This window comes from Meleagris gallopavo, chromosome 28 (assembly GCF_905368555.1).
Source record: "Meleagris gallopavo chromosome 28, MGAL_WU_HG_1.1, whole genome shotgun sequence".
Taxonomy (NCBI): domain Eukaryota; kingdom Metazoa; phylum Chordata; class Aves; order Galliformes; family Phasianidae; genus Meleagris; species Meleagris gallopavo.
In genome coordinates, this window is record NC_139431.1 from 3779953 (window position 1) to 3804136 (window position 24184).

The following is a 24184-nucleotide window of genomic DNA, read 5'->3' on the forward strand; positions in this document are numbered from 1 at the left end:
AGGGGCTCAAAGAAGTCGGCCCGGAGCGACGCTGCCCGCCTTCAGGAGCGGCGGAGCCCCGCAGCCCAGCGCGCCCCTCCCGCTCCGCTCGGCGCCGCCCGCCCCCTTCCGCCTGGCGCCCGCGGTCACGTGGTCGGGCTCGGCGCTCGGCCCGCCTGGCCGGCTCGGGGCTCGGCTGCCTCAGTCTGGCGCCAGCGGCCGAAGGGCCCGGAGCGGCGGGAGCGCGGCGGGGGCGCTCGGGCCCGGGCGGCGGCGGCGACGACGGCGGCGCGGAGCTGGGGGAGCCCGGCCGTGCCGTGAGGGCGCGGCGGAGCCCGGCGGCGGCGGCGGAGCGGCCTGGGGGCTCCCCCCGGCGTGCGCGGGCCGAGCGGGCCGGGTCGGCGGCCGCGGCGGGGCTATGATGCGCCCGCTGCGGGGCTCCGCACCCCCGCGTGTCCCCCAGGCAGCTTCGGCCCGCGGCTGAGAACCACACACCGGCGGTGAGCGGGCCGGGGGCGGCGCGGAGGCCCGGCTGGAGCGGGAGCGGGCCGTCGGGCGGGGAGGGCCCGGGCCTGCCGCTCGGCCGGGCCTGTTGTGGGCGGCGGCGCCCCGGGCGGGCCGGAGAGCGGCGCTCCCGGCGACGGGCGCGGCGTGCCGAGCTGCGCGACCCGGCGCTCCGGCGGGGCTCCGCACGGCGCCGTTCCGGACGGACGCTGCCTCGGCTCCGTACGGCGCTGTCCTGGCTCCGCTGCGTTCGTTGGGGAGGGAAACGGAAACGAACGAACGAGCCGAGCGGGCCGTGCCCGGCGCCTCCCTCCTCCTGCTCTGCTCCGCTCTGTTCTGCTGCGCTCTGCTCCTCTCTCCCGGCATGCGCTCGGTTTTCCTCAGCCTTCGGGATGTTGAGCGCGGAGCTCGCTGCGTGTTGTGCTGCGGGCGAGGAGGTAACGCTGAGGGCGCCTGCATTGTCGGCGGTTGCACAGATGGCTTTCCCAGGCCTTTGGTGGTGCTCGGGGAGGTCCTCTCTCGGGGAGACCCTTGGCGTTGCGTTTCTGGTTCTGATGGCTGCTGCCAGACGGTCCTAATGGGTTCTCTTGTCCTTCCTCAGGTATGGCCTCACAGCTGCAGGTGTTTTCCCCTCCGTCAGTATCCTCGAGTGCCTTCTGCAGTGCCAAGAAACTGAAAGTGGAGCCCTCTGTCTGGGATGTTTCAGGACAGAGCAGTAGTGACAAGTATTATACCCACAGCAAAAACCTCCCAGCAGCTCAAGGGCAAACAAGCTCTTCTCATCAGGTAGCCAACTTCAGTGTCCCTGCATACGACCAGAACCTCCTTCTCCCCGCTCCTTCGGTTGAGCACATTGTGGTTACAGCAGCTGACAGCACGGGCAGCAGTGCGACAGCATCCTTTCAGAACAGCCAAACCCTAACGCATAGGACCAACCTTTCTTTACTGGAACCATACCAAAAATGTGGATTAAAAAGGAAAAGTGAAGAGGTAGACAGCAACGGTAGTGTGCAGATAATTGAGGAACATCCACCTCTCATGCTGCAAAACAGACCTGCGGTGGGTGCTGCGGCCACGACCACCACGGTAACCACAAAGAGCAACAGTTCCAGTGGAGAAGGGGATTATCAGCTGGTCCAGCATGAGATCCTGTGCTCTATGACAAACAGCTATGAGGTCTTGGAATTCCTGGGCCGTGGGACGTTTGGGCAGGTGGCAAAGTGCTGGAAGCGTAGCACGAAGGAGATTGTAGCCATCAAAATCCTGAAGAACCATCCTTCCTACGCCAGGCAGGGCCAGATAGAGGTGAGCATCCTCTCTCGCCTGAGCAGTGAGAATGCAGATGAATATAACTTCGTTCGCTCCTATGAATGCTTTCAACACAAGAATCATACATGCCTTGTATTTGAGATGCTAGAACAGAACTTATATGATTTCTTAAAACAAAACAAATTCAGCCCGTTGCCCCTGAAATACATCCGGCCAATTCTACAGCAAGTGGCTACTGCATTGATGAAGTTAAAGAGCTTGGGTCTGATACATGCTGATTTGAAGCCGGAAAACATTATGTTGGTGGATCCTGCACGCCAGCCCTACAGAGTGAAGGTGATAGACTTTGGTTCAGCCAGCCACGTATCCAAAGCTGTTTGCTCCACTTACTTGCAGTCACGCTATTACAGGTGAGTAGTGACACAATGCTTCTTTCAGAATGCTGCCCTGGCACGGGAAAGCTGATCTGATAGGGTGCCAGGGACTGGCTTCTGCAAATGCTTAACTCTTGTGCTGTTACGGTTAGGGGCCAGGGGAAGGAAATCATCAGCCTATTCACCTTTCTGCCTGTTTCCTGGAGATTTGTGAAACTTGTCTGTAGATAAATGGAACTTCTGCTTTGTGAGTGTGGCGCAGCGTGCAGTCCACTGCTTTCCTCTTAGCCCAGATTAATGCAGTGAGTTGACTAATGCTGTCACTAGTTTGTGATGTTGTGAGCCCTGTAGTTCTTTTTAAATGGGGGTGAGATGGATCCAAGCTTCTCTTGGTGAGTTATATAAATGTCTTCTGCTTTACTGCTAAGAATTAAAAAGAAAGAAATCCTATATTATGGGCAGAGAAACCCAGAAATTGGGTAGGTAAAGCAAGCTATACTTCTTTCGATTATTCCTCAAGCTTGGTTCTGTCAATAAGAGAGTGTAAGTAGCCGTAGACTTCAATTAGCAGATGCACCTCTGCCATCAGAGGGACGTGAGCAGGTCTGTGCTGTGTGAGGGATTGCTCTGTGAGAGCTCGCTTGACACAAAACACAGCCAGTATCTGGTCCTTCCAGCTGGGACAGACAGGGTTGGGACACCCCACCCTGCCATGCCCCCGTTTGATGTCTTTCCCAAGCTTCGCTTTCAGGCCCTCTCTTGTTGTGGGCTTGTTCTGTTTGTTCCTCTTGCTCCCTCTGCTTTGTGTTCTGCTTCTTGCACCCAGTACCGTCGTTCTGTGCTGTTTCCTTCATACCCTTCTCTTAATGCTTTCCTATTGATCTTCATTTAGCTTGTTGGCACCAATTTTTTCAATTCTAAAGTACTTATTTTTTGTAACTGCAATTGCCTTTTATGCACTGTGACTCTGTTAAAATGCTTGCTTTCTAAAATGCATTATTAATTTTGTTGTTGTTGCGTTGACCACTGGTCTAGTCTGCCCTCACTTGCAACAGATGTGGGCAAAGCAGCCTGGGGAGGCTCATAGTGCTTTCCACTTTGTAATATCATGCACACAAAAGCCAGAATGGCTGAGACAAAAGTAGCAAGGGCCGATAAGTATCTTGAAGGGGCTGCTGGGAAGGAAGCTGGCTGCTTGTCTTTGTGTGCAGAGCTGAGCTCAGAGCTGCTTCCGCCGCCCTGAGAGCAGTGACTGACGCTGCCAGGAGGGTGAGAACCTTGAGACTGTCTGCTCTACTGAAGTTAAGAACGCTGTGATGTGGAAATCTAATATTTAGATTGATATGTAATTAGCTTGATGGTGTTGCTTACTAAAATCCATGTTCCAGGAACTTAGGCAGATGGTGCAGAAGCCGCTTTATTGTCAGAGAACTGGATCGCTTCAAACAATTCGTGTTAAATTCGTGTTCAGTGAGCTCTAAGTTTGAATTTTTTCAGTGCTGTCTTTAATAAAACAATACAGGCCAATTCTTCATTTGGTTCTCTGTCAGCCATTAAGAATAAACTTGAAGTGTTCTGTGTGCTTTGATTTTATCTCCTGTTACTGGACTGAGTTTCCTGTAGAGAAGTCTGAAGCAGCCAACTCAGATGCCATAAGATAAATTTTCTGATGCATATATATGCCCTGAGGGGAAAAACATTCTTTTATTAATTATGCTCACTGCTACTGAGCAGTAATCCATCTTAATTCGAATGAGACTTTGAGTTCTGAATAGGTCAGGAGGGAAAAACACCTCTGTGCATTTAGGAGCCATTGCTTTAACTTTCAGCTGATTGTTAAATGTGTGCTCCTCAGCTTGGGCTTAAGCTGTTCAACAGTGAGATGGGGATGCTCTGCTGTATTGCCTTCGCAGAGAGATTTGGCTGAACTGTTTGGTGCTTCCAGCTCATACCTAGCAGTGCTTGTTCATGCTGCTGTCTTGTTTTCAAGCCCTGATGCCTGTTTTCATTGAATTCTTAACTTGCAGCTGGGGTGCAGTACTTGGTTTGTCAGGGCAACGCTGTTAAGGGTTGGGGTTCTTCCTACAGGCATTCCTGCTGCTTCCATGGTGTTTCCCAGTCAGGAAGGGCAGTTTTCCTGCCATGGCATGGTAGACTTGGAGTGTTGTGAGGAATTCTTTGGCTCCCACACCTGGCACGGACTCGCAGCACGCTAGCTCTGGCACTCAAACTTCTATGCAGTGACTTCTATGCAGTCCTTGAGCTCGGTGTCTTCTTTTAGGCCATGAGGAGGTGGCACTTTGCATCGAGGGAGCTGCCAGAACAGAGGACTGAGTGCTCCTTCCTCCTTCTTGGGGCTGGTTCCTGTTCCTGTTCCTATCCCAGCTGTGTTGGCTCAGGAGGCAGCAGTGTGTGCTGCCAGTTTGAACTTTCTCTGCTTGCTGGTGCAGCTCTGAGCAGTGATGTGTTGTTATTCACCCCACTGCTAGCTGCAGTTGTAGCATCTTCACGTTACTGTTGTTCTTCACGAGGGGCAGGGCTGAGGGCCCTTCTGAAATGCTCAAACCAAGCCTTGGATTTTTCTGCTGCTGCTTTGAATCCGCTTTCAAGAGTGCCCAAGCAGATTTGCTAACTTTGGCAGTCAGAGCAGACTTGACAAGCACATATGTGAAGAAAGAATGTTTGATTTCTTATTTCAAAGAGCTTGAGACAGTAAAGCTCACTTTAATCTTTGACAGGCCAGCTATGAAAGTGACCTGTGCCTGTTGTCCTGTTTCAACTCACATCTCATAAGGCCACTAATTATAGCAGTGTGAAAGAAGATGATAGAGACTCATTTGCCAGCTCTGTCCTTGAATCGGAATGAAGTTGAGTGGCTTGTGAGGAGTTCATTTAAGTCCCAGGGAAGAAAATGCATAGAATTTAACTTACTGTCATTTTGATATTGAAGTTTCAATCTATCCCAATGTGTTGTTGAAGGCAAACAAAAAACATCCAGGCCTCATTGCTACCAATTCTGTTGGCATCAGCATGATTTTTTTTTGTGTGTTTGAGAAGGCTTAGCATATTCTGTGTATTCCACCAGCCAATATTTTACTTTGGGCATTCCAAACCAAGGGAACTTATGCATGAAGTGTTCCTTATGTGAAGCTTCAAGTCCTATCTGAATTGGAAATTCCTGCATTAAGTAGGAGAATCTGGAGGATCAAAACTTGTTTTCTAGTAGACTGATGACACGTTGTGTTCTGAAAACCCAGTGTGAGTGACTACACTGTGCTCACTGTGCTTGTGGAGGTGAAAGCACTACAGAAATGGAGTCCCCTTAGCACCTATTTGTCTATAGAGAACTGCATCTAGCCTCACCTCGTTCTTTTACAGTAAAAGCTTTAGCTGGAGATTCAGAATTGAAATGTCAGATATTTCTCACGTTGACACAATCATATTTTCACATAATAAAAGAACTGCCTTGCTTAAAGCTGAACAGCAGGGTTTAGGTATGACCTCACTGCAGTCAACAGCCAGTCCAGTCATCTGCCTTTTTCAGAGGCACTGTGCCTGGGCAGCTGGGATGAGTGCTTTATTTTGGAGACTGGCTCATGATAATTGTGTACAGTCACCTCAACCAAAAGCTGTATCTGTGTCACCACAGCTCAGAGGGTGGTTAATTGGAGAGTCCCTTCATGTTGTGTGCAAGCTGCTGGGAGGCATGCTTGGGTTGTACACTTGAGGAAGGTGTTAGATCTGTTGACACCTGGATGCTATGCAAACCATTTCAGAATTCTGTAGAAAGATCAGAATTGGTTTCAGAAGGTTTTTTTTAACACCAGACTCCAATATGGTGCAGTATAAGGAATGGCATGCTAGCCTTAGGACATGCTGCCAAAGTCACATCCAGAAAACCACTAGCCTGTAGTTCAGGAACTTTCTATCTTTGCTATTGTTAGTTATGCATGAAGAAAAGCGAGGTTTTAATGTTTGTACTTTCCAGAGTAAATTCCCATACCGACTCACGTGGTTCTTGCAGCACTTGGGTTTTATGCTGTATGCAAATACGTGACCAGAATTTCACCTAGCAGAAAAGCATCGGTTTGTTTCAGAACTGCATGTAGGTGAAGAGTTGTACTAAAGCATCATTTTGTGTTCTGAGTCAGATCCAGAAGGAAATCTCCCTAAAGTTCCAAATTGCTGCGGAAGTCCTTCCTGCAGTGTGAGTTTTTTTCCATCACCTCTTCAGGGCAGTCCAAGCTGATACATTTTGCTTTAGGTGTGGTTCAGTGCACAGAAACCTGTAGCACAACCTTGCAGAGAAGTCAGAATATCCAGCTGTGTTCTTCTGAACCGTTTTAAACTCGAAACTCTCCAAACCCTGCACGAAAACCAGGTGCCTCCCTGTAGGACTTCTTTTTCTGGGTTTGCAGATGTGATTCCTTTCCACATGCAGGCAGCTGGGTGTCTGGGTAGGGAGACCTGCAAAGAAAGGTCTGAGCATCCTCTGCCAGAACTTTTCTTCCAAGCTCTGTTAGGGAAGGCTGCATGCAGTCTCTGGGATGCTTCTGTTGTCTGTTATAAAACCAGTTACTAAAGGAGTTGCTTTGTCTCACAGTTGCATAAAGTTGGAGGGCACCTGGCAATAAAACAAAATCAGCCATGCTAAGTGATAAAAAGGACACCTGAGGAAACATCTGCTTTATTGTGAATCTCTTAATTTCACATGGGTTTACTCAGATGAAGGAGCATTATCCAGAGAAATTATTAAAGAGCTGTTTTCTGAAAGTTTTAACCCTCTTTTTTCCCCCCCTTCCTTTTGTTTTCAACAGGGCTCCTGAGATCATCCTGGGTTTACCGTTCTGTGAAGCTATTGACATGTGGTCGCTGGGCTGTGTGATAGCTGAGCTGTTTCTGGGCTGGCCTCTGTATCCAGGAGCCTCTGAATATGATCAGGTGAGTGCATGGGGAGTGTGGGGATGTTCAGATGAAGCCACAGTGATCTGTGTCCAGACCCTCTGAACCCAACGTATCCTGCATCAAATTTGATCCAAAATGAATCACTTTTGTCCGTCATCAGAATTTTCTTGCTGTGATATTCCTGCTGTTGCTCTGCTGTCCTTGCACAGGAGAGCACAGCTCTGTGCATTTTACCAAATGTACTCATCCAGTATAGAGTCAGTTGACAGTTCACCCCCCTGTCTGTTCTTCCAAACCCAAAGCTGTTGAAGTTCATTCCTGTCAAAACAAAAGAGAGGTGTGTGCTCTGTAATTTCACCATGAAAGCTGTTTTTCCACGTGGAGACAAAGCAAGCATACCATTCCTGTCCTGTTAGCACTTACTTTCATATATAAGCAGCCCTTATTTCTAATGCAAAATGTAGCCCCACAATGTCTCTGCAATACAAGGCCAAGGGACTGAAAAGGCATTTTGTATAATTCTTTCTTTCTGTGGATTCTTAGCATTATTACCTGCTCTCGTCAGTTGCCTATAAAAGGGCAAAAAGTCTGTACAAGGGTTTTTTTGAGACTGACTTTTCCACTGTGGTTTTTGTTGGTGATGTCTTGTGACAGCACTTGGTATAGTTTTCCTTATGTGACAGAGCACATAAAAGTAAGCTTTCAAACTTAGTAAGTTTTTGGTATAGGCTAGGAAGCTAGCACTGTAAATTTCCAAAGGAAACCCAGTGGTACCTTAATGAGCAGAATCAGTTAGAAAATAACAAAGACACACCGTGGTGGTTTCCTTGCACAGTGAGTTTTGTGTAATTCTGAGAACCTTATCTAGCCATGTAGGTGGGTGGGGAGGAGGTGCTTTTTCCATTGCTTAATAGCAGGATTTTGCAGTCCTTTGTGAGGCAGCACGAGGTGTGACTTCATGTGGTTGGTTTTGATATCTGAATCACCCTTGAAAAATAGAGATGATTTGCTTGCATTTTTTCTGAGGTTCCACAGCAGCAAATGAAAACTCAGGCAGAACTTCTGCAGAGACCTCTTAGGAATGAGTTCACAGCTTGGGATGGGTTTTACAATCATTGTTAAAACAGTCTTTGCTTATAAGGAAGAGATAAGTCTCATAGGCCAGCAGATCACTTAGCTGAGCTACTGTGTGGATACCAAAGATAGTTGCCTGCAGATACTTCAGATTCACACTGGCATACATGGAAAGTGAATCAGTCTATCTGGCACATGGGCTATAGCCATCAGTTTATCACTGCACAGTATTCAGCTGCTCTGACACGGTGGAGGAGGAGGAGTTTTGCAAATAAGACAAGAGACGTGCTAAAAAAGCAATGTATGAAAATCTGAACAAAGCCTAGTTACCTTAACACTGTGCTCCTAGCCCTTGTTTTTATGGATTAGAATATTACTTCTTTTCTTGAAACTTTTAAATAGGCTCCTTCTGGGGAACAGTCGTGACAAAGGTGATGTCACATTTCTCACTGTACTCCTGAAGAGCAAATATCATTAGCAGTCATGTAACATTTAGAATACTTGAAGAAACATACTGTGTTTTATAATAATGTGCTGTTTGCTTTCCTTTGGAGCACGCCTTTGTGCCTGGTCTCTCTCTGCCTTGTGTCTTACTGATGCTATCGCAGCTGGTCAGGTGCATCTTCCAGATTTCTTATGGTTTTGTTACGTGTTAAATGCATTAAATGCTTTTGAGGATGCAGGTGATTGGATTAGAGGTTTGGGCTTGCTTTCTTCTTTAATGAGAGCCTTGTCATGACATTGTTGTGTGCTCAGAGTGCAGGCGGCCAATTAAAGCAGAGTTGCTTGGACATTGCTAATAGCAATGACTATTGGTGTTACTTTATCTGTATCTCTAAAAGCTCACAGTCTGCTCTCGTGTATTGGGCAAAGAAGATTTTCATGAGCCAGTGTTTATACAAAACATTTTGGCAGATAATGTGACTGATCAAGTTAAATATCCTTAGAAATACTTGAGTCTCTTTACTGTCGGTTATCTGGGCATTTTTATTTGCAGGTTGCTTCCTAATAACTGTGAACAAAGCTGGTTGATAACTGCTATGTTAAGCATCAGCTGACTATATTGAGAGTCCTGATTCTTATTGTTTTCTTTCCTAGATTCGTTATATTTCACAAACTCAAGGCCTTCCAGCGGAGTATCTTCTCAGTGCAGGAACGAAAACAAGCAGGTTTTTTAACAGAGATCCAAATTTGGGATACCCACTGTGGAGGCTAAAGGTTTGTCTGTCTTCTTAATGCTCGATTCTGTTTTGTTCACTGAGGACTTGCTATAAATCGACACCTGGTTTGCTAAGATTGGATTTGAAATGCCACTCAAATATCACTGATTTGTGGATTGCACTCCAGAAATTGTGCAGACCTCCTAGTACAAATCTAACAATAGCAGCTATGAATGATAGCACCAGCAAAGAGTGGGTGTTGAAGTAACTGAGATAATGGTTGCTTATTATGGTCTGCTCAGTCTTGGAAGCATGTCATCTTGTTGTCATCTTCTGACAGTACAGAGTAAAGTGGGGAGCATTTCATGATGGTGATTTTCAGCTGAACAGAGATTGGTTTATGTACTGGCAGAGGACAGGAAGGAATCAGATGAACATTTGATTTACTTTTAAGCTGAGCTGCAAAAGGAGGGAATTTTGTCTTTCTTTGTGAAAGGGAGATTAAAAAACAGTCTTTTCCTAAATCAGAGCTCTTCTGTTCTTTTCACATTAGTACTACCTAAGAAAGCCTTGAAGGGAACTGATCCAGTTGTTAATTCAGCTTTGGCAGTGAGTAATGAGTGGTATTTCCAGTTTCAGAGGGATGAGAACCCATGACTGCTTGTGTTTGGCATGCTAGCATATGATTTATACTGAAGCAGGCAAAAGATGACCTGGCTCAACACTTATCATGTTGCTTTTTCTTTTTTTAATATCTCAGTTTCTCAAAACTCCATTTATACTAACAAATGCTTTATTTTGTAGACCCCAGAAGAACATGAGTTGGAGACAGGAATAAAATCAAAAGAAGCAAGGAAATATATATTCAACTGTTTGGATGATATGGCGCAGGTAGGTAGGAATACTGAAACACACAGTCAACTCATTTTAAGTACATGCATTATTGGTATCCTTAAAATGAGGCTCCTGAACCAGGACAGTCTTCTACATATTTTTGAGAACACTGATATAGGTTTGCCGTGGTGCCAATTTGCATCAGAAATCACTGTATTAAAGGCTGTGAAAATGTTAATTATGAAGCAGTTAGAGATTTCCTGTTCTTGCTTAGGCTTTGATCTGGTGGATGCAACAAGTGTGCTTAGCCTGCATTGCTAGGAACAGCTTAGCTGCAGTCAAGTAGCAGGAAAGTTAAGCACCTGCAGGTGTTTGTAGGATTAGGGCTCTTGGTGAGCCTTGTAAATCTGAGAGAGCATGTTGACTGGAACCACAGCTTGTTTCATTTTCCCATTCTGTTTTCAGAATTTATAAGAGGGAACACCTGAGTGTTTTTAATAATATGAGGCCTTGAATCTTAAACATGTTGGTCTCCATTTTCTATTGATTTTGTAGCTATTACCATCACTGTACATCTGTGCAGAGAATGTAGAATCTCACCATTCAGTTTTGCTGGCCTCTTACAGCCCTGGTTGCTGTCTATTGAGCAGACCAACTTCATGTTGAAATGAGAATGCTTGTGAAGTTTGACTTCCTTCTTTAGAGTGAGCAACGGAAAAGTTAAATGCTAGTGCCATAGTACCTAAAATTAAGCTGGCTAAGAGACAGAAATGGTTTGTAAATATTTGTGTTTGATATGAGGTTGCTGAATCGTTAAACAGTAATGAATGTAATGTTTGCATACTACTCTAATTTTGTTTTCAAGGTGAATATGTCTACAGACTTAGAAGGGACTGACATGTTGGCAGAGAAGGCTGACCGAAGGGAGTATATTGATTTGTTGAAGAAAATGTTGACTATTGATGCAGATAAGAGAATTACTCCGCTGAAGACTTTGAACCATCCATTTGTTACAATGACCCATCTTCTGGATTTCCCACACAGTAATCAGTAAGCTTCCTTGGATTTCCTGTTTTGTTTCAGGAAGACAGAGTAGCACATTTCCACTTTATGTCAGTACTGTTTTCTGCATTTTCTGGCTGATCTGGAAACAGCAAAGGTTGGAAGGAAAGACATGTTCATAAGCTTCCTTTTCATGTTTTATTATCTTCTTGGTTTTTTTTTCATACCTCCCCACAGCCCTCCCAGTCCCCAAAGCAGCAACAAAAAAACAGGAAAAAAAAAAGTACCTAAACCTAAAAGCAAATGCATAACCTCAGAAATGCAGTGTCTCTGTTGAGTTGCATTATACCTATTCTCATATCTTCCTTCTGCCTTCTCTTTCAGCGTGAAATCCTGCTTTCAGAACATGGAGATTTGCAAGCGAAGAGTTAATATGTATGATACAGTGAATCAGATTAAGAGCCCATTCACGACTCACGTTGCTCCTAATACAAGCACAAATCTGACAATGAGCTTTAACAACCAGCTCAATACAGTACACAACCAGGTATAGCATCTGCTAACTGTTTTGTACTAATTGAAGAGCTTGAGCAGTCTCATTTTAAGCCCTTTGTCCTTTTCTGCAAAGCAGTATGTTTAAATCACATTCCAGAATTTGTAGTCTTGTCTTGAAGTCTTATTTTCCATAACTTAGGCCAGGGCGGTCTCTTTTTCACCTCATCACATTGGCCTGTCAGTTCAGCAACATAAGTAAAGTTGGTGCAGCTCGTGTTTTTTCTTGTGTTATCTTGGGCTTTTTACCTAAAACCTTTTCCTGGTACTTGATGCACACTATAGACTTGACAGTTCCTGTTTTATAACAAGTACAATTGATAAATCTGTAATATTTTTGTTTTCTAGGCCAGTGTGTTGGCTTCCAATTCTACTGCTGCTGCTACTCTTTCCCTGGCAAACTCGGATGTCTCCTTGCTAAACTATCAGTCTGCTCTCTATCCATCATCTGCAGCACCAGTTGCAGGTGTGGCACAACAGAGTGTCTCCTTGCAACCTGGAACCACCCAGATCTGCACGCAGACTGACCCATTCCAGCAGACATTCATTGTTTGTCCCCCTGCTTTCCAAAGTAAGCAGAAAAAAACCCCTTTGTGTACGGTACTGTGGTTTCAGTTAGATTAAAATGAGAAATTGTGATTGACGTCACGTTGAGAAGGTGCAGAAGAGTGCTCTGTGCATGTCACATCAGAATGAAGAGCAGAATCAGGTCAGACATGGGTAGACAGTTTGGTTCTCTTCCAGGTGAGCTTGTGCAGGTGGCTGTACCTTGCCTGCCTCAGTTGCAACCTTCAGCTGGTTGCTCAACCAGTTTTTCCTCCGAACTGAACACAACAGCATTCCTCAGAAAGCATTGAACACAGTCAGACTTCTCTGAAAATAAGAAAATGCCTTACCATGTTTTTTTTTTATACCAAGAGTGAATATCTCTCAAGTCAGTTTACAATCACTGATGCAGTTGTGTAGTTTGCTAACAAATGAACCATCACAAACTGCAATTAAGTGAAGTTAGCACAAGCTCTGTTAAAACTGAAAGTTCTTAATTTATTTTTATACCTGGGTTGTGCTAGTCTGGAGTATTGTTTATGAAATGGGAACTGGTGGTGTGGCAAAAGTAGATGTGTGTATGGATTGCTGGTTTCTGAACGCAAGGCTGAAGAATTGAACAGAGCTTTTGAGAGCTGGTTGTCCATCGTTGTCCTTTAGCAACAGGGGCTGCAGTGGTATTTACTCCAGCTGGTGTTTTAATGGTCAGATTTTGTCAAAGGAAAGAGTTTTTCTTCATCTGACCCTGTGTTCTTTTACCTGGTAGGAACTTGAGAAGAATAAACAGACATAAGTCTTAGCTGTGATTTATTCTTGTCCTCCACAGCTGGACTTCAGGCAACTACAAAGCATTCCGGGTTCCCAGTAAGGATGGAGAATGCTGTCCCAATTGTACCACAAGCACCTGCAGCACAGCCACTGCAGATCCAATCTGGAGTTCTCACACAGGTAAAAAAAGATAAAATAACAACAGGAATTCCTGAGTTAACTGTATTTCCTATCATTGTCCAGGAGAACCTGACTTACCTTCTGGTGCTTGGGGTGAATGCTGGGAGGTTCTCAGAACGCTCCAAAAGGTTTAAATGCAGATCACTTCTAAGACAGTGTTTTCTTGTTTTGTTTTTTTTCTGGAATATTAAAGACTGAACTGTTTTATGTCACATGCCTCCCTGGTCTTAGGACTTTGGTTTAACAGCAGGAATAAGTAAGTACTTTCTAGCTGTTAAAAAAAGACTGCCTTTTTACAACCTTACAGCTATCTGTAGTGTACATTTTTGTCTACACTTCAAAAATAAGGCAGCATATATTAGAAGAAATCTGTCAGAATTGAGATCCCAGAAAGCAGAGGTAGCAGTGAAGGTTTTTCATGTTAAATTTCATCTTTAAATGAAACCGTATGAATTCTTCTCCGTTAGTTGCACTGTTAGTATGAATTGATTTGTAGCAGTGACATCTTTATTTCTCTTTGCAGTTTAAACAGCATGCAAAATTCACAGAGCATTCTAGAAATTGATGTTATAAACATCAGTAATGTGTCATCAATGAAAACAATTTTTATTTCAAAAAGAATTATTTCATATATACAATGAGAGCCCAGTGATTCCTGAGTATTATTCACTGAAAAATTGTCACTGCCTTTAAAATTGAGCACAGTCCTTTTTATTTGTATAGTTTAAGCTTCTGCTGACGTTAACAGATACTGTATTAATTTTACTGTCCAGGAAATGTGTTGTACTGCTGACCTACTTGCAGAGAAGCAATTTTAGATTGTTCAGTCCAAGTAATTTTGGTGGCATTCTGTGATCTCTGATTTGTTAGGCAGAATTATGCAGGTGACAGTATCCAAAAAGCAGAATATATTTGAAGGAAGCCCATCCTGAATTCAAACCTTAGTTTTCTTGAGAAGGCAAATTGTAAACTGAGAATCTAATTTTGTTAGCTATTTTAGGGACTGATATTGGTAGTTTCTTGACAGTTTCATCACAAATAACTTTGCTCCTTAATAATACAAAAGACCTTTGGTGCCTTTTAATAAATGCCTTGTTTTTTTCCAAGAGTGCTGTATGTGAATGTGGAAGCTGTATCCTGTTGGGGTGCAGATTGTTATGGCTTAGGATGTAAAAACAGTGCAATGTGCTCTCTGGGACCTGGTAATATATAGCTGAACGCTGTTTTATATTTACTTCTCAACCTTGTCATGGGAGAGATGCTGTTCCCCAGTTCCCTGCTCCTCGTGTTCCCCTCAGGGATGTGTAATTGCTTAGAAGAACCTGCCCAGGGGTTCACAGTGCTGGTTTCACTGCACCCACTGCAATTCTGGAACTTACTCGAGCACCGTAAAATACCAGTGAGGTGAAACCTTGTCTAGCCCTATTGCTGAACCCACTTACCTGCCTCGGTACGTTTGTTTCACTCACTGCCTGATCTACATTTCAGGGAAGCTGTACACCACTAATGGTAGCAACTCTTCATCCTCAAGTAGCCACCATCACGCCGCAGTATGCGGTCCCCTTTACTCTGAACTGCGCAGCCGGCCGGCCAGCGCTAGTAGAACAGACGGCTGCAGTACTGGTAATTGCCTCCCTTGATTGTGTTCACTAACTGAGTTTTTGTTTTAACTTAGACTTGCAGAGGGCATGGAAGCATGTGCCATCTTGTGGCTGTGTTCTCGCTACATCTTAATGTCTTGTTGTTTTCCTCCCCAACATCGCTGAAGCACTGTCTGACTCTGATGTTTAGTGTGGCTCTGTAAAGAATCCAGATCCATTGACTATTACTCTTTACTGGCCTAGAATTACAAAGCTCTTCTAAGCTAGCCTGTAGAAGAGCTACGATTGTTCCTGTTCTTTGCTTACTATCCTATCTTTGCCTTTTGATTGCTGAATACAAAGGAATCAGTCTTTAGCTCGATTCTGCTACAGGTACCTGGATGGCCAGAACTTGAACTACCTGGCAAGTTAGCTGCCTGCTTTGTCTGGACACCTGTAAAGCTGCTCTGTGTGTAGAAATGTATCAGGTCATTAAGCACAGGCTAAAACCTCTAACGACAGCCAATTCTGTAGCATACTGCTTTAGGAGTCCATTTCTCTTAATCTCTGTTTGCCGTTGACAACAACATTCTGGCCTTTTGTTATTCATAGCCAACCACAGGTAGCTTGCTTCATCCAAATAAAGATGCTGTTCTTCACAGATACTTTCAGTTCATACGTATTTCTTGGTTGAAATTAAAGGTGAGCTGTATCAAAAATGCCACTAGATAGCGCTTAGGCTGTTTGGAACAACTGCAAAAAAATGGCGGGGGAAGAAAACACACCTTTAGGAAATGCTTGTTTTCAAAATTGTCCTCTTTGTATCGATTTGGCACCTGCACCACAACAACTTTGCAAGTGGCACAGAGAAGTCATTGTCAAACTCCAGAATCAGATCAGTGAAGCTTACGAAAACATTGCGGTGCACTGAAGTGCTGGTATCCTCACATGTCCTTCAAAGCACATTCCATTTCTTCTGTGAACCATGTCGTTTCTTGTGGCTTTACAGTGGTAGTTTGAGTGTCATTTTCTTCCAAGACCTCTCCCAAAGTGGAATTTGCTCAGGCCATACGTATGTGGAAATGAAATCCTGCTCGTTTGAGCTCTGAAGCGAGCGAAGTGCTCCCTGGCTCGGAGGAGGGGGAAGGCAGGAGGAGGGGTTCTCCTGGGTCCCAGCTCTGAGCTGACAGCTCCAGGGATGCATCTCCTTTCCTCCTCTTGCGTTTTGATTGCCGAAAGGCTGCGCTCTAGGCTCTGAAAACAGCAAGGGGGGACTGTAGCAGAGCTTGGGACACAAGTGAGATATTAGTGACGTTTTCAAAAGTGGACGTTTGATTCAACAGCAGGCAAATTAGATCTGCTCTCCTGTGCGAGCACGGCGGGGTCGCAGCTCAGCTCCCCCATACAGCAGCGGGAGTCAGAGCCAGCTCCGAGCTGCAGCCTGGATTCTGAGCCTCCCCGGAGAACTTACCATTCCTGTTTGGATTCTGGGAGCCTTTGGCGTGAATTTGCTCACCTTTAGTGCTTCCAACACTTCTCCCTGCTGCTTCCCCTCAGTTTGCATTAGCCATTTGCTAAGCTTTGCGTATTTTTGTCCTTCCTCTGTCAAAGCAGTTCGTCGCTTGGAAGGCCCGGTTTCTGCCTCTCATTGGGAGTTATATATCTTGCTGTATTAAACTCTCTGCTTTGTCTTGTGCAGGTGTTGGCTTTTGGAAAGAAGCATGGTGTGACTTTTAACATATTTCTCTTTATTTATTTTTTTTAATATTATTGTTATTCCGCTTGTTTTGGCAGAGGTTTTCGCAGTTCTCTGCTTTAAAGGCTTCTTGTTTGGAACCAGTATTTGTAAGGTGTGGATCTGTTACTTGCAGAAATACTTTGTTTAAAACAAGCGGCATTTTTACAGTTCAATATGCAATGAAGAAGCAGTTTCAAAACCTTAGAGTATTGTACTGCAGAATTTAGGTCTTTGTTGGCTTTTTTTTCCAGAAAATTCTGCATTTTGTCTATTTGGACAGGAGCATTGATAGTACCAAGAATGAAAAGTAGCTTCCCATACCTCCCGAATCACTGAGTGTTTCTCGCACTGTGGCTTTTCTTTAATACTTTAGTTGAGGAGGGATAAATTTCCACGATAACTCTATCTCAGCTATGAGATGGCTATCATAGCATGAGCCCCGTAATCCAGACAAATAGAAAGAACCAAACTGCCTTTGTAGTTTGGAATCTTTCAGCAGAGCAGTGTGCAGAAACCTACAGGCAAAGTGGTCCAAAACACTCGCAATGCATCCAGCAATACAATACCTGGCTGCATTCTGCAGTACGACATGTCGCTTCTCCCCAGTGGCATTTGGGCCACAGAAGGTTAGCACAGTGTCAGGAGAAGCTTGCTTCTCTCTTTTTTTTGTACTGAGATCTTTTGAGAAAGTGCAATTAAGTGCCCTTATCTCTGCAAGTTAACAATCTGCCTAAGTGCATTTATTGCTTGGAACAGCTCTCTCTGTCTCTGTAGGAACTGAAACCTAGTAAAGCTGTGTGTCTGTTTGTTGTTTTGCAGCAGGCCTGGCCTGGGGGAACCCAGCAGATACTGCTTCCTTCCACCTGGCAGCAGCTCCCAGGGGTTGCCTTGCACAATTCTGTTCAGCCAGCAGCTGTGATTCCAGAGACCATTGGCAGCAGCCAGCAATTGGCTGACTGGAGGTAGGGACTACATGGGGTTCAGTCCCATGTGCTGCACTGCACGGGATTTCTCCCTCCCCTTGAAAATCATGGAGGGGCTCAGTGCAGCTGTGCCTGCGCTGCAGTTCCTGCAGTGTTGTCATGGGATTTGGGTCTTCTTGTGTTTTTTTTCCTGCCCCAGGAATGCACATTCCCATGGAAATCAGTACAGCACCCTCATGCAGCAGCCATCGTTACTGACCAACCACGTGACGTTGGCTGCAGCGCAGCCTCTGAATGTTGGAGTTGCTCATGTTGTTAGGCAGCAGCAAAGCAGCAATGTTCCAGCAAAGAAGAACAAGCAGCCAGCACCAAGCACAGCCAAGTAAGGCTTCCAGCCCTGTAGAGACTGTGGGTGTGTTGTGCAGGTTGCTTTTGCGGTGTGAAAAACTGTTCTTGCTATCACAGAATTACTGTCTGTGTCACTTTTTAATGTGCTACAGTTGCTTTTAAATATGTCTTGGATAAAGTGATCTAAGTTTCAGTGAGAGTGCAAGGACTGTGCTTGACCAAGTGCTTTACTGTATGGGTCAGAGTGAGACTTTGTGCATTCAGGGTGTGTTGGTGCCATAGCATAGAACTGGCAGCTGACTGACAAGGGGTGGCACAGAAGAATCAGTCGTAGTCAGAGCATTCCTGAGTGCATTGGTCCCTTCTGGGAAACATTCCATAGTGCTTTCCTGTATGAGTGTCTGCAATGAGATTCTCTTTGGGTTTTTCTTTTTGTACTGTGCTCCATCCTGCTGGAGGCTGACTGTTCTTAACGTGTTGATTTGTTCCAGCTTGCTGGCACGCAGCTGAATACTGCTTTGCTTTTCCTTCAGATCCAGCTCCACTCTAGAAACTGTGCCCACTCAAGTTTACTCTCTCATTGGGAGCAGTCCTCTGCGTTCCACATCCTCCTCCTCCAATGTGCTCGTCCCAGTGCAGGAGCAGCACCAGCCCATTGTGATCCCAGACACTCCAAGCCCTCCCGTCAGCGTCATCACCATCCGCAGTGACACTGATGAGGAAGAGGACAGCAAATACAAACCTGCCAGGTAGGAAATTCGTTTAGGCAATTAGTACCGATGGGTCCTGAGCTGAGCCCAAACATCAGGAAGAGCAGAGACAGCTACGTGCAAAACCCCAGCTCAGCTAAGAACCACTGCATAAGACAGAAAATGCTGTATCATGTCCACTGCGCTGTTTGTCTCTCTAATTAACCGGATCATATATGACTAGGAGGAGGGTATGAGATCTGAAGGGGAGATATCTTGTGGGAAAAGCTAGAATGTTTCCTGTTTGTCTTTTTTCCCTGCAGTTTGGGTATGAAGCAGAGATCCAATGTCATCAGCTACGTTACTGTTAATGACTCCCCTGATTCCGACTCCTCCCTGAACAGCCCCTATGCCACAGACCCACTTTCTTCTCTCAGGAGTACGGGTGGTGCCCTGGAGCTGCCAAGCAGAGGAGCAGCTGACAGCTCCAGCTCTCGGACTATCATTGTGCCACCATTGAAAACACAGCTCAATGACTGCATTGTAGCTACCCAAGCTTCAGGTAGATATGCTCTCATATCTTGCTGTGCTCAGTGGTTTTTGCCAGGGCTTAGATGTTGGGCTTGGATGCTGTCTCATTCCTGACAGCTTTGTCCTCACAGTTTTTAACTGTCTGCTTTAGGCGTGATGTTCTGAGAATGCAAGCCTCAGTCTGTTTTTAGTGTCATCGATACATTTACCTTTCATGTATATTTGACTGCATTCATTTAGAAAGGTCTTTTTTTGTACAATTGAATTTTAAGTTGTAATTGAAGAAATAGCTCGTTGCAAAAGTAGGAGCTATGTTCTTCAGCTGGTTGGCATAGTGCATGCATGCAGCATGAGAAGGAAGAAGGGATTAAACTGATGAAATCTTTCAGGCATCCTGAGCAGCACCAGTAAGACCAAGCCTGTGGCCTCTGTGAGCGGGCAGTCATCAGGATGCTGTATAACACCAACTGGGTACCGACCACACCGCGTGGTAACAAACGGTGTGCAGCCTCTCAATCTCAGCCAGGTAAGCAGTGTGTGACCTTTCCTGGCCATCGTCTGTCCTGCTGGGACGTGGGTGTTAGTGGAGAGGCTCTGGCTGAACCTCTTCATTGCTCCCCGAGGTTACTTGTTGACTTTTTTTTCCTTCTTCTCCCTGCAGAACCAGCAAACTACAGTGCTGGCCTCACAGGAGAGAAGCGGAAATGCAGTCCCACGTAGGCAGCAAGCTTATGTGGCACCCCTCACATCAACTATTTCTCAGGCTCCCTACACGTTTCAACACAGCAGCCCAGTGCATCCCCACCTGGCAGCGGCGACTGCAAACGCACACCTGTCCAGCCAGCCACATATGTACACTTATGCTCCAACTACTGCTGCAACGTTGGGCTCCACCACCTCCATCGCCCATCTCTTCTCCCCTCAGGGCTCCTCACGGCACACCCAGTACGCTGCCCACCCCAGCACACTTGTCCACCAGGTCCCTGTGAGTGTTGGTCCGAGTCTGCTGACTTCTGCAAATGTTCCACCTGCCCAGTACCAACACCAGTTTGCTCCCCAGTCCTATATTGGTGCTTCCAGAGGATCTGCTATTTACACTGGATATCCGCTGAGCCCTACAAAGATCAACCAGTACTCATACTTATAGTTCTTGGTAGAGCAATTCCTGTCCTGCAACAGGCTGGAGCGATTGGAGAAAGATTTCAGGTGAATCTTTACCTGGTAATGACTGCCTGGTTTTTGTTTCTCCCTTCTCTGGTTGTATGTTGTTCAAAAATGTCTCTAGTGAGTTCAGTCACTAACCGAGCAGCATGCTTTGTTACCAGTGCAAGGGTCACTAATTAAGTTTTTAAAATTTTACTTACTTTTTATAGATGCTTTTAAAAATTCATGGTCACATTTATTTAAAATTGTTCTGTTGTGCTAATGGAAAGAGGAGGGAGGATCAGCGTCTCAGAAGTAGATCCTGATGATTTTTTTAACTTGTATAATTTAAGCAAGAAGATCAGCAGATAATTTTTCAGCAGCTTGCACAGATCCATATTGCCACTAAAAATGTAATGCACGTTTATCTCTTTGTGTTGCCAGGGCAGTTCTAACATCCAGTTGAGTGTTTTAACTTTTGTTCCCTATTTCACTTCAACAACTTGCTGGTTTTGAAAAGCCATTACATCTCTTTGCGTTTCTGTCCAAGGTTTTGTTTACATCTCTGCTTTGTTTTTAATGCTGGGAGGGGCAGCTGCCTTGTCCTGGCCACATCATATATTCAGGAATCAACAACAACTCAACAGGAACCCTGGAATCTCTTTTGTTTTCCTGAAAATCCTTTGTTTCCATAACACAGCTGAATTATTATCGCATTCATTGGAGAATTCCTTTAGGTTTTTCAAACAGTTTTTGAGGTCGCACTGTGTAACAGAACTCAACACCTTAATGAGGATGCTGTCATGTTCAGTTGAGAATGAATTGTGCCACACTGCTCTAACACCTGCATTCTGCAGCGTTAGGTGCTGGCCCAGTAACAGAGCTGGATGCCTTCACAGAAGCGCAGGGCTTTTTGGTTCTGTTGGGTTTTTATTTTTTTCCTTAATATTTTTCTTTACGTGATTCATTTATGAGGGAGCTGAACAATTTGAAATACAATGAAACATCACTGTATTGGTGTGTACAGCTTTTTATACTCCTGTGACCATATCCTCCTGGATATGCCAACAGCTTCCTTAAAGCGCTCTTATTCAGACTTGTATACAGTACGTGCATGTAGGAATTGCAAAAAAAAAAAAAGAGGAAAAAAAAAAAAGAGGAAAAAAAAGAAAAGAAGAAAAAAAAAATCCAGATTTTAAAGTTTATTACTGAATTTAAAACTATTTTAGAGGTTTTGTATTGGTGGTGTTTTAATATTTTACAGAAAATGAAATATGTACATATTGATTAGAAAAATATAACAAGCAAAACTTCCTGCTAACCCCAAACGTTCTGTCTTTGTAATCAAGATGTGTAGTGATGATACTTGAACTCTGTACTTAGTGTTTGTCTGATTCTTAAAACGTCCCTGGGGATGGAGTTTGATGTATCCTTTGTATTTAAACCAAAATGAATTGATTCGTGTCGGAATGTATGTGATATAATGCAATGGTTAGAGCTCATCACTGTAGCACTGAGAGAGGAGTAGAGCTTCACGACAGAAAAGGATACTTTCTGATTTGTTTTGCACAGGTATGTGTGATGAAGAGTTGTTTGGTGTGTCCCCTTATTGTAGTGCCTTAAATGATGATGTAGTGTGAATAGAGTTTACAGTGAGCTTGCCTTATGAGGGACCAGCAAGCCCCCGTCGAATTGAAGCAATTCACTACGCTTCCCACAGCAAGAACAGCAGTCTGTTGCATAGGTGCATTGTTCTCAGTTTTAATGCTGTCATAAAAAGCAACATTTTTGTTGGAGTGAAGCGATGTTCCCTTACAGCTGTTCCTGGAAATGGCACATGTCCTGTTAGCTGTCTGTCGGTGCATTTCGAATAGGGTAGTGCTGGGAATGCATTGGAATGTTTAGTCTCATTTTGCAGAAGTGATTAAATACGTGCAATCACTTTTTATTAGATTAGGATGGCGTTACCTTCCCCCACGTTAATAGTAGACATTTCCTGTAAAATATTGCTAGCTTGGTGATAGGATATTTATACCAAAGAGAGCCTGCTGTAAAGCACATAATACCATTAAGAAGTTTTCTAATGCTGCTGCTAATGTGGAGTTGTTGGGAAGGTGTCAGCTGTATGCTAGGTAGTGTGCAGAGGAAATACAACCATGCTTTGTTTCCTTGGGTCCCTCGTGCCAGGAATTATTGCTCATCTCCAGTACACAGACCAGGACTGGCCGGGTGGCAGCCAGGCTGGCTCGGGCAGCAGAGTTACGCAGCAATAAGAGGTTTTGGTAACCTTGAATCCCAGTTCCAGCCCGTCCCAGTGGAAGATGGTCCGGTTCTCTGACGTGAGAAGTGCAAAATTAACTTCTGAAATTCCATATATTTGATAGAAGGAGGTCTGGGCCGAGCTGACGTTGAGGTTTGGTGCCTCTTTCAGCAGAGGGCTGAAGGACTTCGGAACTGGACGGTAGCATTAGTGACGTTGTTGTTTGATGTGTTTGTGGTCAGAGCACTTCTGTAGCTGTGAGGATACCCAACGGATTGTGCTGTTTTACATCATGGGTGTAAACAATGCTCTTTGCTGTAAGCACTTTCTTGTTTCCATATTACGTTGCTTGTTTGCAGTACTTCCCTTCAGATACCTCCTGGGTACAGAGTTGTGCCTTTCCATCAAAGGCAAAACAAGCTCCAGTTCCTGTGTTTCAGAAAACCTTGTGTCTTGTACATAAATAGGAAATGCTATGTATGAGGTCCAAATTGGAAATAAAAAATAATAATAATAAAAAAATCCCAGCAGCAAAACGTGCTGGGAATTTGGGTGAGACCCTCCCAGTCCCCCCGAAAAGTAGATGAAAATGACCATTAAAAGGAACCAGATGTGTTCACAGAGCACGGTAACATCTCTTGCACTGTCTGAGTTTCCAAAAGCATTGGAACAGAGAGGATGAGTTGGGAATGACATTGCAAGGATGAAACCTGCTCTGTTATAGCAGGTCTGTTTCCCTGAGGCTCCTCTTGTGACAGACACACAGGGTAAGGCAGATGGACAGAGCTGCCCATGCAGGAGCAGCTTTTCCATCCCATGTGCTGCTCTGAGCCCAGGAAGGAGCTGCATCCCTCCTGCCCGTGCATACCCAGCTTTCCCATCAGTTTCAGTAACCAGCTGTCCTCATTTCAGAGCTGCTACACAGATTTCACAAATCAATGCTCTCCGGATCGAAATTGGAGTCCTTTTGAATTTCTTTTAAACCCATTTTGGGATTCACCATTTGAATATTGGATAACCCACCCGGATCCCTCTGTGATCCGTGAACTGAAATCAGAGTTGTTCCTATGGGCAATCTGCACTCACAGCTGTGACAGCCACTGCAGAGGCAACTCCTGAGCCTCCCTGCTTAGCACCTAATTGATGGGATGCAGTAATTAACCTCTGACTCAGCGATTTCTTTTAATACATTAAACTAAATTGCTTCTAAAAGACAGGATTGGCACAGCCCTGCTTTCTTTTATTTAAAGTTCTGAATGATGCCGCATGTCCACATGGTTGTTTGTTGCTAAACTTTATATAAATGTGTGATTTCAGATTCAGCTTGGAATATATCTATCTCACTACATGTAGCAGTACATTATATGTAACGTTAGTATTTCTGCTTGGATCCTTGATATTGCAATGGAATTCCTACTTTACTAAATGTATTTGATATGCTAGTTACTGTGTACAACTTACCTTTCTTTTCTGGTTGTGCTCTTCCTTTTTACAAGCCGGTAGGTGCAGGTAGTTCCTGACATTACTGATCTATGTTTGTATTGCTGATGTAAACTTAGGGGGTATGTAAAAATCATTTTAACAAAAGAAATAGCTATTTAAAAATTTAATACTAACTATATGGGAGAAGGGTCCATTGTGAAAACATAGTTTATCTTTGGATTCAATGTTTGTCTTTGGTTTTACAAAGTAGCTTGTATTTTAAGTATTTTCTACATAATATGGTAAAGATGTAGACCAATTGCAATGCATCAATAAAAAGGGTTAATTTTCTGTACTCGATCCCTGGGGTCTCTCGGTCTCTCGGAGGGTCGGGGCTGCGGAG

General features: G+C 44.7%; 1 protein-coding gene across 3 annotated transcripts; it reads left to right on the forward strand.

Annotated features, from left to right (window-relative positions):
* The first annotated feature begins 107 nt into the window (after positions 1 to 107).
* On the forward strand, positions 108 to 24141 carry HIPK1 (homeodomain interacting protein kinase 1). 3 transcript variants are annotated; one of them, XM_085210684.1, is made up of 16 exons: positions 108 to 479; positions 1085 to 2162; positions 6944 to 7067; positions 9204 to 9323; positions 10070 to 10156; positions 10965 to 11149; positions 11486 to 11648; positions 12002 to 12224; positions 13026 to 13147; positions 14636 to 14770; positions 17288 to 17427; positions 17588 to 17770; positions 18270 to 18485; positions 18749 to 18987; positions 19346 to 19482; positions 19618 to 24141. In XM_085210684.1, the coding sequence occupies exons 2-16, from the start codon at positions 1087 to 1089 to the stop codon at positions 20101 to 20103; spliced, it is 3636 nt and encodes a 1211-aa protein (XP_085066810.1). In that variant the 5' UTR covers positions 108 to 479; positions 1085 to 1086; the 3' UTR covers positions 20104 to 24141. The 3 variants fall into 3 exon arrangements, with proteins under 3 accessions (XP_085066810.1, XP_085066811.1, XP_085066808.1); XM_085210682.1 differs by having other exon boundaries at positions 109 to 479; positions 17285 to 17427; XM_085210685.1 differs by lacking the exon at positions 14636 to 14770 and having other exon boundaries at positions 17285 to 17427.
* The last annotated feature ends 43 nt before the right edge of the window (positions 24142 to 24184 follow it).